Source organism: Mustelus asterias, chromosome 16 (assembly GCF_964213995.1).
Source record: "Mustelus asterias chromosome 16, sMusAst1.hap1.1, whole genome shotgun sequence".
NCBI classification, from domain to species: Eukaryota; Metazoa; Chordata; class Chondrichthyes; order Carcharhiniformes; family Triakidae; genus Mustelus; species Mustelus asterias.
The window spans coordinates 74,509,380-74,525,719 of NC_135816.1; the positions used below are offsets into that span (position 1 = coordinate 74,509,380).

Sequence of the window (16,340 nt, forward strand, 5' to 3'; positions counted from 1 at the left end):
AAGTTCTATCATGTTGTTGAAATCAGCCCATCTGATAATTTAGGGATATTTGCATTGAAGATGCAAATTACAGTGAAGATTGATGCAAAATATTTATTTAGCATATCAATCATTTCTTTGTTTGCTGTTGTCAATTCACCCGCCTCGTTCTATATTCCTTAGCCGCCCGTTTCCTATTTATGCATCCATAGAAACTCCCATTGGCCATGCTAAATTCTTCTTTGGTGTACTCGAAAAGGTGCCGGAGTGTGGCGATTAGGAGATTTTCACAGTAACTTCATTAACACTGCAATGTAAGCCTACTTACATTAATAAATAAACTTTAAACTTACTGTTTTAATGCTGCATGCAAGTTTTCTCTCAAAATTCATTTTCTCCCTTATGAGCTCTTTCAGCTTTTGCTGCTGAATCCTACAAAATTACCAGTCCTCTCTCCTTGCGTTCTTTACTAAAGTCTTGCCTCTCTCTCCCTGCGTTCTTTACTGAAAGTCTTGCCTCTCTGCGCTTTACTAAAGTCTCGCCTCTCTCTCCCTGCGCTCTTTACTGAAGTCTCGCCTCTCTCTCCATGCTCTCTTTACTGAAGTCTCGCCTCTCTCTCCCTGCGCTCTTTACTTAAGTCTCGCCTCTCTCTTCCTGCACTCTTCACTGAAGTCTCACCTCTCTCCTTGCGCTCTTCACTGAAGTCTCGCCTCTCTCTCCCTGCGTTCTTTATTGAACTCTCGCCTCTCTCTCCCTGTGTTCTTTACTGAAGTCTCGCCTCTCTCTCCCTGCGCTCTTTACTAAAGTCTCGCCTCTCTCTCCCTGCGTTCTTTACTGAAAGTCTCACCTCTCTCTCCCTGCGCTCTTTACTGAAAGTCTTGCCTCTCTGCGCTCTTTAGTAAAGTCTCGCCTCTCTCGCCCTGCGCTCTTTACTGAAGTCTCACCTCTCTCTCCCTGCGCTCTTCACTGAAGTCTCACCTCTCTCCTTGCGCTCTTCACTGAAGTCTCGCCTCTCTCTCCCTGCGTTCTTTACTGAAAGTCTCACCTCTCTCTCCCTGCGCTCTTTACTGAAAGTCTTGCCTCTCTGCGCTCTTTACTAAAGTCTCGCCTCTCTCGCCCTGCGCTCTTTACTGAAGTCTCGCCTCTCTCTCCCTGCGCTCTTCACTGAAGTCTCACCTCTCTCCCTGCGTTCTTTATTGAAGTCTCGCCTCTCTCTCCCTGCGTTCTTTATTGAAGTCTCGCCTCTCTCTCCCTGTGTTCTTTACTAAAGTCTCGCCTCTCTCTCCCTGCGCTCTTTACAGAAAGTCTCACCTCTCTCTCCCTGCGTTCTTTACTGAAAGTCTTGCCTCTCTGCGCTCTTTACTAAAGTCTCGCCTCTCTCTCCCTGCGCTCTTTACTGAAGTCTCGCCTCTCTCTCCCTGCGCTCTTTACTAAAGTCTCGCCTCTCTCTCCCTGCGCTCTTCACTGAAGTCTCACCTCTCTCCTTGCACTCTTCACTGAAGTCTCGCCTCTCTCTCCCTGCGTTCTTTATTGAACTCTCGCCTCTCTCTCCCTGTGTTCTTTACTGAAGTGTCGCCTCTCTCTCCCTGCGCTCTTTACTAAAGTCTCGCCTCTCTCTCCCTGCGCTCTTTACTGAAGTCTCGCCTCTCTCTCCCTGCGCTCTTTACTAAAGTCTCGCCTCTCCCTCCCTGCGCTCTTCACTGAAGTCTCACCTCTCTCCTTGTGCTCTTCACTGAAGTCTCGCCTCTCTCTCCCTGCGTTCTTTATTGAACTCTCACCTCTCTCTCCCTGTGTTCTTTACTGAAGTCTCGCCTCTCTCTCCCTGCGCTCTTTACTAAAGTCTCGCCTCTCTCTCCCTGCGTTCTTTACTGAAAGTCTCACCTCTCTCTCCCTGCGTTCTTTACTGAAAGTCTTGCCTCTCTGCGCTCTTTACTAAAGTCTCCCCTCTCTCTCCCTGCGCTCTTTACTGAAGTCTCGCCTCTCTCTCCCTGCGCTCTTCACTGAAGTCTCACCTCTCTCCTTGCGCTCTTCACTGAAGTCTCGCCTCTCTCTCCCTGCGTTCTTTATTGAACTCTCGCCTCTCTCTCCCTGTGTTCTTTACTGAAGTCTCGCCTCTCTCTCCCTGCGCTCTTTACTAAAGTCTCGCCTCTCTCTCCCTGCGTTCTTTACTGAAAGTCTCACCTCTCTCTCCCTGCGTTCTTTACTGAAAGTCTCACCTCTCTCTCTCCCTGCGCTCTTTACTAAAGTCTCGCCTCTCTCTGCGCTCTTTACTGAAGTCTCACCTCTCTCCTTGCGCTCTTCACTGAAGTTTCGCCTCTCTCCTTGCGCTCTTTACTGAATTCTCACCTCTCTCTCTCTGCGCTCTTTACTGCATCTCCCGACGGTCCTTCTTTAAAAAGACGCACTCTGGAAGGATTTTACTCTGTGTACCGCCAATACAATAATGTTGAAATCTCACTGTCGTGCTGTAGGAAACAACACAACTAATTTACAAACGCCCACACACAGTAATGTGATAATACCCACATAATCGCATTTGCATGTTGCTGCTGCCTTATCAGAACGGTGGCACCTCCTCAGTACTGCCCTGGAGTGTCAGCCTGGATCATGTGCTCACGTCTCTGGAGTAGAACTCAAACCCACAACCTTATGACTCAGAGACAGGAGTGCTACCCACTGAGCTGCAGCGGAGCAGGAGGAGAGCACACTATTCAAGTAGGTCGCTCACCTCACTGTGATGTGACATTGTGCTTCAGTCACACTGCAAAAGATGCAGCAATGTTTGAAGTTTTGCTTCTAGTCAAATTCAAATGTTAATGCACCCTAAGACTTTTTGCATCCACGCTCATTATAGTTGTTGACACTCTTTATGACAATTTAGTTGGGAACTTATTGTTTTGTCAGAAAATTGCCAAATCCTTTTGCAGAAATCAGAAGGCATATTAAAGATGAGCATTCATTGTTAATAAATAACAGCAACAACATTTTGCATTGGTATAGCACCTTTAATATAGCAAAGCAGCCGAAGGAGCTGCACGGCAGCAAACAAAATTGGAAACCAACCCATCTGAGGCGATGTTAGGATCGGTGGTAATAGGTTTGGTTAAAGAACCAAGTTTTAAGGAGCATCTTAAAGGAGCAGCGAGTGCTAGAGGGGTGAGGGGGTTTAGGGAGGGAATTCCAAAGTGCAGGGCCAAAGCAACTAAAGACATGGCTGTGAGGGAAGGAGTGATTTTTTTAAAAAACAGGGATACTTAAGAGCTAGGATTTGATTTGAGAGGAATCATAGCAGTGAAAAACAACAATGACAACAATTCGTCTTTAAATAACACTTTGCAGAAGCATGAAAAGAATCATATCTTTTCTAGTCCGATGGTTGCATCCATTCTGCTGGCTCCTTTCATTTTGAAGTTTGGGGATTTATTTGTCTTGTATCTCTGTCTGAAGCCAGCTGGCACGTAGAGCACTGAGAACTTGCTGTGCATCAAATGTCCACAAAACTGACAAAGGCCCTTCCCCCTGACTGGAACCACAAAGTAGATATGGTGAATTGCAGAAGGTGCAACACCTACCCCTTTACCTCCTTCCTGCTCACCATCCAAGGACCAAACCCTCTTCAGGTGAAGCAGCGCTTCACGTGCACCTCCTTTAATCTGGTCTATTGCATCCGCTGCTCCCAATGCGGTCTACTCTATATTGGAGAGACCAAACGCAGACTGTGTGACTGCTTTACAGAACAAAGGAATTAGGAGCAGAAGGCAATTCAGCCTTTTGAGCCCGCTCCGCCATTTAACATGATCATGGCTGATTTTATCCTGGCCTAACTCCACTTTCCTGCTTTCTTCCTTTTATCCTGCTTTTCATCAGAAACATATCTATTTCTTGACCTCTGTGTAGAGTTTGCACTTTCTCCCCATGTCTGCGTGGGTTTCCTCCCACAGTCCAAAGATGTGCGGGTTAAGTTGATTGGCCATGCTAAATTGACCCTCCTGTCAGGGGGATTAGCAGGGTAAATGTGTGGGGTTACGGGAATAGGGCCTGGGTGGGATTGTGGTCAGTGCAGACTCGATGGGTGGAATGGCCTCCTGTACTGTAGGGATTCAATGATTCTGATTCTTTCTGAATCTGTTGATTGATTCTGCCTCCACCACACTCTGCAGCAGTGAAATTCACAGCCCTCTGAGAGAAATAGTTTCTCCTCATTTCAGTTTTGAATCTGCCCCCTCCCACTTTATGGGTGGGATTTTACAGCCTCGCTTGGGCGAGACCGGAAATTCCCGCCTGAGGTCAACGGAGATTTCTGTTGTCGGACCCTCGCTCGCTCTGATTCCGTGGCGGACGAGATGGTAGAGTCCCGGCCTATATCTATGTCCCCTTGTTTTAGACTGTCCCACAAGGGGAATATCTGTTCAACGTCCACCTCATCAAAGCCCAAACTATTCAACCGCTCCTCATATGACAGCTCTTCCATCCTTGAGAACAATCTGGTGAACCTCCTCTGAGTTGCCTCCAGTGTCACCACATCCTTCCTCAAGTAAGGAGACCAAAACTGGACAATACTGCAGGTTTGGCTTCACCAACGTCTTAAACAATTGTAACAGCACTTCTTTACTCTTGAAAACCAGTCCTTTAGCCGTAATTCCCAAGATTCCATTTACCTTTCATATTATATGCTGCACCTGCATATCCACTTTTTACAACTCGTGCTCAAGGACACCCAGGTCCCTCTGCACTGATGCACTTTGAATCTGCTCCCCATTTCTGCACAGTAAATATTCTGTGTCATAGCCCCTCTCCGCCCAATTTCTGGGACATAGGGTGAGGTCCATGACTCACTTGGGATGATTGCACTGTCCACTAGGTGCACAATCATGACTGCCAACCTGACCCTAGGAGCCCACGAACCTCACGGAAATCTGCCCTAGCAACCTGCCCGGCTCATCTAACCGTTTATACCCAGCACATCTTATGTCTGGCACACGAAGCCATTTGAACCTGTGTTATGATCCCACTAAAGGCAAATAACTTTTTAACAGAAAGGAATTCCTGGGCAAGATTTAACTTTTTAAAGCTTTTACTATGTACCAATTGAAATTGAATAAAAACTAATTCACTAATTAACAGGTGAAGGATATTTCAACTGAGAATAAAAATTTTGTTTTCAATAGTCAATGCAATAAAGATTCACCTCTCATAGTTACAAGCACTCTCAATACTCGATGTGCAAATGAGACACCATATGCAATCTCTTTCAACCTTGGCCTCCATTACATAGACAGTCTCAGTTCTCGCTCAGTCATTTCTGCCCTTCAGTCACGTTGACCATATTCCATCCAAAGTCTCCAGACACAATTAACACCAACAAGGTGCTTGTCCCTCTTTCACTTGTGTCACAGCAGTCCTGATGGTATAACTATCCAGAGTTCTTTTTTAACCAAAGAACTGACACGCCAGGTTCAAGGTCCAATTCTCAGCTCGCTCGCACACTGTCTCACTAAGAAAATGTTTTATTTTTGGAATGCCAAACAGAAAAATGGTCTATTTGTAGAGAGCTCAGCTTGCTGCCTCACACATATTCTGCGTTCTGAATTTCTACTTCAAGACAGGCTCTAACCTGACAGCATTGCAATTACCTTTCTGATTGCTTTTTACTTCAAATTTCATCCTCCATAGCAACCTCAGGTCACGTGCTAATTTCTTGGAATCTAATGATATTGTAACGAGAAAACCAATTGTCCCTCTCTAAGAATACTCCCCAGTTTCATTTTGATCTCAAAGGGGACATTCCACAAAAAAAAATACAGGCTTTTCCAAAAGTATGTGGACACTCACACCAGGAAATCTAACCCTTTGCAACTGGAATGGCTATTCATTTGCTCCAATCATGTATGGTGCAGCAGAAAACACCACTGAGTAATGGTAAGCACTGAGTTGCCTGAGAAGCCAATGTAGTCCGACCATAGTCTCCACCATGCACCTCCAGTTTTATCTTTTGCTGGTAACCGTGTGGTGTCACCTGGCCACTGAGCTGAGGTTGCTGTGTCATGTCCACAGTGTGCTGCATGACCTCACAGATCTCTCACTAAGAGTATAAGATATACAAGGCTATTTTGAGGCTGCACACGACCCCTGTAGTTAGGTGTAAATAGGCAGCTACTAGCTAGTGTTTCCCAAGCTCATAAAGTGTACCCCATTCACAATGGCTAATAATTACTTTGTGTTAACGATAAACCAGGCAAAGAAATTGGTGAGCATTCAGTAGAGCCACCTGATACATCCAGATTGGCAACTCCTGAACCACCCTTACCTTATCGTGGCAACTTGCCTACCTAAGCACCAGCCCCAATGAGCTCACGCGGGAACACATAATTAGCAAGTCAGACAGATTATCTGTCAAGCAGAAAATGCATGTTAGCAGAAGGAGCTGAAATGGCTCACTGGAGGGTGGGAAAACAACTGCCCTTAGATGAGAAGCCGCAGGACCCTCTTCTCAGAAACTCCATTTCCAAGTGATCAGTGAGACGGGACCATCGTTCTTGAGCAGCGGCCACTGTTCCCACATGAGGTGAATAAGTTGGGCAAGTCCACTTACTGCATCTATAGCAACATGAAGGAAGAGGGCAAGGCCAAGCTGAACATTTGCGGCATGTAACAACCCATGAAATGTTTACAGCCACAAGGTACTGGGGAGATTCCAGGGATAGTTGAGCATTCTGAAATGGCAGCTAAAACTTCTTCCACAGATATGAGTCAGCCTTAACTGGAGCATTTCCCATTGTTCCCAGAACTTCAGTGAAATATTAGGTCTGAATCACAGAATTGTTACACACAGAAGGAGACCATTTGGCCCGTTGCGTCTGTACCAGCTGTCCAAATGAGCATCATGACTTTGTGCCATTCCCCTGCTTTTTCCCCGTATTGCACATTTTTTTAGTTCAATGCCCTTTTGAATGCCTCAATTGAACCAGCCTTCACCACACTTCCAGGCAGGGCATTCCAGACCCGAACCACAAATGTTTTTTTCTCATATCACATTTGCTTCTTTTGCCCATGCCCCTTCATCCTTGATCCTTTCATGAATGGGAACAGTTTCTCTGTATTTACTCTGTCCAGCCCCCTTATGATTTTGAACATCTCTATCGTAATCTTATCTTAGCTTACTTTTCTAGAGGAGAACAGTCCCAATTTCTCCAATTTATCCTCATAACTGAAGTTATTTAGCTTACCTGAAACTCTAAGTGAGCCTGTGCCCAGCATCTTTGGGCTTTGAGGTATAATAATTGGTGTGGTTGCCTCTTGGGATGGTGTCAATGAGCTTCCAGGATTTTACCCTCTTTAGTGACAGCATAAAATGGAGATTGAGGCCAAGACTTGGTACCCATTGTGAAGCAGCTGGAGGCAGATCCTTCAAGGACAATATCAGCATTGGGATAAACATCACCTCAAACCTTGGAGACTTCAGCTGAAAGGTCTTGGCCGCCCTGCTCTTAACATTCAGGAACACCATGTCAAAGTTTGGAGTTTACCCTGTTAAAGGGGCTACGTGGGTGTGGATGCCATTTTTTGAGTCAACGGCCTGACAAGCCGAGATAGCCTTGGTCTCCAGTGAAACATAGAGACTTTTGAAGTGGGGAATTCTATTTTGGTAGCCATATTACTTTAGAAAGTTCTAAAAAGCAACTTTGATAAGTAAACTCTTGCAAAGGTAAACAAAACTCAGTTTTCAAAGTGTAATAAAATTTTATTTTTAAAACTAGTTTTATTAAAACATAGAAAATACGAAACAAAAACATACAATAGACAACAAACAAAGACTTCTGCTGAAGGAGTGATCCAATATAGGCTCAATGACACAACAGCACCACTGAGTTTTCTCCACAGATCTCCGTTTTCGTACCAGAAGCTTGGTCAATAGTTTGGTTGTCTCAATTATCTCAAAATACACCCAAGTAGTTAATTTACAGAGTTTAATTTAATAATCAACATGTCAATCTATTTATGATAATTTTGCTTGAATTATAATCTGACACTTAAAATATTGATCTGTCATTCATCTGTCCGTTTTACGGAAGTTCTCTCCCAAAAATGGTTTCTTATGATTCAGCATTTCTCTAACCAGTTTAAACTGGCTCTAATACCAAATGAAGGTGCCTTTATCATTTGGCATTATCCCCCGGCCTGGATATATATGGGTAATTTACTTTGTTGCATAATTTGTGCCTGACTCGTGCTGTGAATACAATTCGCTATTGAGGTTTCTTTAGTTTTTAGTGGTAACATTAGAATTACAATAGTGCATTTTCCAACTCAAAAAAGCTTGTGTAAGCTTTCTCTTATCATTAATTTCATGGATTTAACTAACATTAATTACATTAATTCACATTCAACAAATAAAACATCTTTCATTTTACTGGCATATTATAAATTCATTTCTTAGAGACATTATTAATATGTTACTTAAATATTTTGTATTATTCTCAAACATTAGCTACTAATTATCCTCATGTTGGGTATTTAGCATTAATCAGAATTCTCAACCACACTCTTCTTTGGCTCATCATTATTGAAGCAGTGTGAAAATGGTGGTAAGGTGTCAGGAAAATCGAAGAATAAATCCACCCTTCTGATCTCCTCAGGGTAGGGTGATTGACATGCATTTTAAGTGATTGGCATCACACTCTCCTTGAATGTTATCAGAATGAAATCTCTCCCATGAAACACTGGAGGCTGTCTTTATGCAGCGGTGTGCAGCTGCTATATTATGTTGAAAGATGTGATCTGCGGCTACTTAGAAAGAAACACTAACAACAAATGCAATTCTCCAGTAATCTCTGAAGAGGAAGAACACAGTCATGATGAGGAAATGCCGGCATTGGACTGGGGTAAACACAGTAAGAGTTTTAACAACACCAGGTTAAAGCCCAACAGGTTTATTTGGTAGCAAATGCCATTAGCTTTTGGAGCGCTGCTCCTTCGTCAGATGGAGTGGATATCTGCTCACAAACAAGGAGTGTTTGAGAGTAGATATCCACTCCATCTGACGAAGGAGCAGGGCTCCGAAAGCTAATGGCATTTGCTACCAAATAAACCTGTTGGACTTTAACCTGGTGTTGTTAAAACTCTTACTGGGAAGAACACAGTGACAGATTCAAAGGAAATCTTCTGATATGCTCTATGCATTTATGGTATGTCTCACTCTCACTGGATCAAAGCCCCAAATCCTTGTCATCCTTCTCTCAAAAAAAAACAGTTTATTGTCATTGAGATATTAGCAAGGGTTAATGATCTTTTGATTTTTCACACTACAATTCACAAGGGAACAGGAAAATCCAAGAGATTCCTTGTTTCACCGATATTTGAGGAAACTGCAGGTTAGAAGAGAGTTCTCTATGATTTCCACTCAGCCAAGATATCACTGGTTCCCCCTAAAGCTAACATTCCCCATAAAGTTACATTGTTTCCCAGGAAGTGAAAGGTGGTGTAGGGGCAGGAACTGAGCACAATGGCAGAGATTCAAAGAGCCCACACTCCAGTCCTGGTTGAACAGCCAAGTTGACTGATGGGTTCCTGAGAGGAAACTAAAGGCATATAATTTTTTTGAGGTATGACCATGATGGGAAACTTCAGTGCCCTGTGTTTAACATACCACCACAAAACTGACAAGAAAATCACAGACAAAACGGTGACACGATGGTTAGCACTGCTGCCTCATAGCGCCAGGGACCCGGATTCAATTCCAGCCTTGGGTGACTGTGTGGAGTTTGCGCATTCTTCCCGTGTCTGCATGGGTGCTCAGGTTTCCTCCCACAGTCCAAAGATATGTGGGTTGGGTTGATTGGCCATGCTAAATTACCCCTTAGTGTCAGGGGGACTAGCAGGGTTAATATGTGGGGTTACGGGAAAAGGGCCTGGGTGGGATTGTTGTCGGTGCAGACTCGATGAGCCGAATGGCTTCCTTCTGCACTGTCGGGATTCGATGAACATGCATGCCAGTAGTTTTGTTGAGAAAACTCCTATATTTCTTTATATTTTGTTATTGGGAAGGTGGACTCCAGTAGCCTTTTCCTATCTTGCACGGTGTTACCTATAGCAACCATTCAATGATTTAAGCCAGAAGTATTTGTGGCCATGTGATCTACCCCCTCTCTCCCCACCCCCTCACCCCAAAAATATTTTCCAGTCAATAAGAATCTTGACAATGGTGGAACCTATGTTTATTTCCTAACTGCACGAATGAAGAAAGAACATTAATTGTAGTGAAAAGCTGCAATACTAATTGTACATTTTTCCCTAGCTCCAGAAATATTTCATCCCTTTGTAAATGGACGTACTGGCTATCTCTTTGCTGTGGACTGGTGGTCTCTTGGAATCACTGCCTATGAGCTTCTCAAAGGACAGGTACAGAGAGCAATCTATTAACTCTCAGTGTACTCAGACACACAACATCCAGCACAATCTGTCATCCAGTCTGAGGATCTGGGTACTTTATCATTTTTCATCCCTTGCTAATTTTCACCACTTCCCTCCCCAAGGTCTTGTTACCTTGCTGGTAAAAGTTACTTTTTGCCATCATTATTCATCAATGAGCTGTGACTACAAGTGCAGTCAGGTTATTTGGGCCTCTTGGCCCCTACCTAGCAGAACCCCAACCAAGGATTGGACCTGAGACCCGATACATTTTGGTTTCAGCTGCTCCTCACCCATGCCCCCCCCCCCCCATAGCTGCTTCTCCCACCCGTCCAGTGGAGGAACCCTGCAGATACCGACATTCTCTGAAATCTTTTCACCCTGAAACCTGTGACTTATACAAGGGTCTCCTGAATTATGGGGATGGCAGCATCTCAGTACATTTTTCAAACAAGCAAAAACGGAGAGACACACAGTGTGTTTTCTGAGGTGTGGAGAGGGGTTGGCTAATTAGTCAAGTCTGATCCAATCATCAACCAGTATTCACACAATATGTACTCTCCAGCATAGGTCATTGGATAGTGGCTGATTGTCACTCCCTCCCCCCTGTCCCCCACAGTTGAGATTAGTTAATAGCACAAATCTGGAGTCAAATCTACGTTTGTCCAATTTTTATGGTCCAATCCCACACTCAATGGTGCATTACCCATTGAGCCACATTGCCATGTTCACCAAATGACTGAACACTCTAATGGGTTCCTTTATCAGAATTTTTTCCTTTTGTCTTTCTCAGATTGCTTTGGCTATAAAAGTGAAATTAACAGACATGCATTGAAAATATAATGAAATAATTATATTGACTAAGTCAAGAAGTTGCTGTTTAGATAACAAAAGCAAACTTTTGCGAAGTAGCAGACCCTGAGATCCTGTGTTATATCTACAGACAATGTTTATGTCTTTTCACAGAGACCATATGAAATCCGCTCCAGCACTTCAGTTAATGAAGCCCTTCACATATTCAATTCTGCCAGCATTAACTATCCCTCTAGCTGGTCAAGTGGATTGGTGTCACTGCTTCGGAAGGTAAGGAGAAATTCAGCAGCAGTTGTAGGATCACCAACTCTTATCGAATGCGTTGCAATGAGTTTCAGCACCTCACCTCACCACCCTCCTCCCTCCCCCTAACCTACGTGCCATTGGTACATTCTTGTGGCCTTCTGCCCTCCCACACCAATTGGAAAGTGCACAGACTCTGTTACCTGATTTAGATGGTTCTTGATTGTCAATCAAACAGCCTTTATGCTCATCACCGATATTTTTACAACAGCCAAAAGTCTTTAAAGAGAATGAAAAAAAAACATTTTTAAAAATCCTTTGATTTTCCACCCAGTTGCTCACAGCAATGTTCATGGATTAGTTCCTGGAATGTGGGTGATGCTGGCAAGGCCAGCATCTGTTGCCCATCTCAAATTGCCTTTGAACTGAGTGGCTTGTTAAGCCATTTCAGAGGGCAGTTAAGAGTCAACCACATTGCTGTGGGTCTGGAGTCACATGTAGGCCAGACTGGGTAAGGACGGCAGATTTCCTTCCCTTAAAGAGGCATTCATGAACCAAATATGTTTTTGCAACAATCGATGCTGCTTTATGGGAGAGGTTGGCCCAGCAACATCTACTAAGAAGTGGGAAGCGGAAGAACCCCTCCAGTGATAAACAGGAGTTAGAGCATCTGGTAGAGGTGGCTGAGGGACTTCACTGGATGTTGGCAGCGGATATTGTCTACATGGACTTCAGTAAAGCCTTTGACAAGGTCTCTCATGGCAGACTGGTGCAGAAGGTGAAGTCGCCTGGGATCAGAGGTGAGCTGGCAAGATGGATACAGAACTGACTCGGTCATAGAAGACAGAAGATAGCAGTGGAAGGGTGCATTTCATGGTAGGGAGGGCTGTGACAAGTGGCGTTCCTCAGGGATCAGTGCGGGGACCTTTGCTGTTTGTAATATATATAAATAATTTGGAGGAAAGTGCAACTGGTTTGATTAGTAAGTTTGCGGACAACACAAAGGTTGGTAGATTTGAGGATAGCAATGAGGACCATCGGAGGATACAGCATGATATAGATCGGTTGGAGACTTGGGTGGAGAGATGGCAGATGGAGTTTAATCCGGACAAATGTGAAGTAATGCATTTTGGAAGGTCTAATACAGATAGGAAGTATACAGTAAATGGCAGAACCCTTAAGAGTATTGATAGGCAGAGGGATCTAGGTGTACAGGTACTGAAAGTGGCAACGCAGGTGGAGAAGGTAGTCGAAGCAATACGACATGCTTGCCTTCATCGGCCAGGGCATTGAGTTCAAAAATTGGCAAGTCATGTTGCAGCTTTATAGAACTTTAGTTAGGCCGCACTTGGAATATAGTGTTCAATTCTGGTCTCCACACTACCAGAGGGATGTGGAAGCTTTGGAGAGGGTACAGAAAAGATTTACCAGGATGTTGCCTGGTATGAGGAGCGGTTGGAGAAACTTGGTTTGTTCTCACTGGAACGACGGAGGTTGAGGGGCGACCTGATAGAAGGCTACAAGATTATGAGGGGCATGGACATGGACAGAGTGGATGGTCAGAAGTTTTTTCCTGGGGTGGAAGAGTCAATTACTTGGGGGCATAGGTTTAAGGTGTGAAGGGCAAGGTTTAAAGGAGATGTACAAGGCAAGCTTTTTACACAGAGGGTGGTGGCTGCCTGGAACTCTCTGCTGGGGGAGGTAGTGGAAGCAGATGCGATAGTGACTTTTAAGGGGCGTCTTGACAAATACATGAATAGGATGGGAATGGAGGGATATGGTCCCCTGAAAGATAGGGGGTTTTAGTTCAGTCGGGCAGCATGGTCAATGCAGGCTTGGAGGGCCGAAGGACCTATTCCTGTGCTGTAATTTTCTTTGTTCTTTGATGATAGTTTCCTGGCTTCCAATATGGAGACTAACTTAATATTCCAAATTTATTAACGGAATTCAGATTCCACCAGAGCATTAGCCTGAGCTTCTGGGTTACCACAACGCCATCATTTCTCATTTCTTGAAGGTTGGCAAGTCAAATGGTAATCGCACACTAGGAAATGCTCGGGCGCCTGGGAACTCTGGAAGAGGGAAGACTGCTGCTCCCTCTGGTGGGAGGCATGGACAACCACCACGGTGAAGCTCTCCTTTATTTAGTTTAACATCAGTTCAATAGTCCTTCATTCAGACACTTGCAGGATTGTAATATATGGTCAAATAAGTCGAATTCAGTCAAATTAAACTTGAAATAATATGGAGGGAGGGAATATAGAAGACTTGGGTGGGGTGGGTGGAGTGGAAGAGAATCAGAGTGTGAAGAAGATGGTTACTTTTTTTTGTTTCTTGGCAATATTTTCCACTTCCCCCTACTCGCTTCAAATGGTGCCAAGTGATCTTTAGGATCCAAATAATTAGGAAAGCTATTGGGGCATGAGAGTTGGGCCTTCGTTCAGTTTCCTGTTGAATTCAAATACACAGAAAAAATAGTGGGCAGGATGTTGAGGTTCACAGAAAATACATGTTAGACTTGCAAGGACATCTTAATGGGCTTTTTCACTGACAGTTTCTGTCAGGCAAACATAAACAGTGCAGTGTCTTGTACAATATATCTGAGACCTGTGTGAATGCTGCAAGTAACTGTGTATCTGCCTAACCAATCAAAATTAAAGCATTATTAATGAGTAGGGCAGAGTATAAAGCAACAAATATCAGCCAGTATATTAATTGCAACAGATTTGGAAAGAAATTTGAAGAAAGTTTTTTAAATGAAGAGGGAGAGACAAGAGACTGAAAAAAAAGTTTTTAAAATTTCAATCTTTTAGTATTTCCATAATTAAAAGCTGAAGGGATCAAACTCCATTATTACTAAAGTTAATTTTCAGTACCAGAGAGGTAGTAAGTAATTAAGACTTGTCACATTATTAAATAGTACTTGCATTGAATTGGACAGCCCTTAACTTTTTCTGAGTTTAATGGGCATATGTCAGTTAAATACAGCAACTTCATGTTATTCAATACACTTGAATGACAAGTCTCTCAGTGAGATACAATTATCACATGACTTCTGGAGCAGCGAGGCATCTCGGTCAACACCCTCTGGATTGACTAATTTAACTGCTCATGCAGAGTTGCTGGAAGTAGCTGTTCAATTTATACATTAATAATGGTGAGTGCTTTCAGTCTCACTGTTATTTTTAACCATAAATCCATTCCAATTTTGTAATCATTTTGTTTTGTCACATGATAAAATGGAGATGAGGAAGACCATTCATCCAATCTTAGTCCAGCTACCCAGAGAAACCTATGAACTGTTGTGAGGGTGTCCAATTATCTCATATTGCTTCTAGATGCCTACTCTTTCAGATGCAAGACGCATTAGTGTGACACTCTTGTTTTTTAATTCTTTCCCTGATATGAGCTGTTGCAGTCAGCTGTTAAGGAAGAATCCCAGGAATTTTATTCAACAACCATGACGGAATGGTGATATATGTTTGGGTTGGAATGATTTGGGAGTGGGACTTGCAAGTGAGATTGCTTCCATGTACCCCAAAAGGTGCTCCACAAGGCTGTGTTCTCGGCCCCCTACTCTTTATATACCTATGACTGTGTGGCCACTTTCCTCTCCAACTCAATTTTCAAGTTTGCTGATGACACCACCGTAGTGGGTCGGATCTCCAACAATGATGAGACAGAGTACAGGAATGAGAGAGAATCTGGTGAACTGGTGCGGCGACAATAATCTCTCCCTCAATGTCAACAAAATGAAAGAGATTGTCATCGACATCAGGAAGCGTAGTGGAGAACATGCTCCTGTCTACATCAATGGGGGTGAAGTAGAAATGGGCGAAAACTTCAAGTTTTTCGGTGTCCAGACCACCAACAACCTGGTCTGGTCCCCCCATGCCGACACTATAGTTAAAGAAAGTCCACCAATGCCTCTACTTTTTTAGAAGACTAAGGAAATTTGGCATGTCAGCTACAATTCTCACCAACTTTTACAGATGCACCATAGAAAGCATTCTTTCTGGTTGTATTACGGCTTGGCATGTCTCCTGCTCTGCCCAAGACCACAAGAAACTATAAAAGGTCGTAAATGTAGCCTAATCCATCATGCAAACCAGCCTCCCATCCATTGACTCTGCCTACACTTCCTGCTGCCTCGGCAAAACAGCGAGCATAAATAAGGATCCCACGCACCCAGGACATTCCCTCTTCCACCTTCTTCCGTCGGGGAAAAGATAAAAAAGTCTGAGGTCACGTACCAACCAACTCAAGAATAGCTTCATCGCTGCTGCCATCAGACTTTTGAATGGATTTACCTTGCATTGAGTTGATCTTTCTCTACACCCTAGCTTTGACTGTAACACTACATTCTGTACTCTTTTGTTTCCTTCTCTATGAACGGTACTTTTCACTGTATACTAATACATGTGACAATAATAAATCTAATCAAAAACCTGCTTCCCTTGTCTTTCGAGGTGGTATCTTGATCAATGTGCAATTTTCAAGTGGACCAATGACTTTGTTGCAGAGTGATCCAAAAGAAAGTATCTTGTTAAATCTCTCAAAAGTATCAACATGACTTATTGGATAAACAGTCAACATACACTAGTGGAATATATAGATTATAGAAATCCGATACAAAGCCTTGCGTTGTGTGAATTTGATGCAAAGTTCTAGCATTGTATAAATTTGTTTTGTTGGATGGTCCTCCTTCCATTTGTAATTTTCATTCATTCTTTTCAGCTACTTACGGTTAGCTCAACCCAGCGCCTCTCCAGCCTGGCTGATATGCAAGACTTTCATTACCTAGCAGACATCAACTGGGATGCTGTCCTGGAGAAGAAGCTAACAGCAGGTTTTATTCCCAATGTAAGCCACTTACACCTTTGCTGTTGGTCTAAATG

General features: G+C 43.5%; 1 protein-coding gene across 1 annotated transcript in view; it reads left to right on the forward strand.

The window, feature by feature from the left end:
• The window catches only part of LOC144505530 (serine/threonine-protein kinase 32A-like), a 249,148-nt gene that overhangs the window by 188,774 nt on the left and 44,034 nt on the right, over positions 1-16,340 (forward strand). The window contains exons 7-9 of the mRNA XM_078231656.1: positions 10,274-10,377; positions 11,353-11,469; positions 16,180-16,305. Of these exons, the coding sequence (XP_078087782.1) occupies positions 10,274-10,377; positions 11,353-11,469; positions 16,180-16,305 (347 nt within the window). The remainder of the gene's footprint in view (positions 1-10,273; positions 10,378-11,352; positions 11,470-16,179; positions 16,306-16,340) is intronic.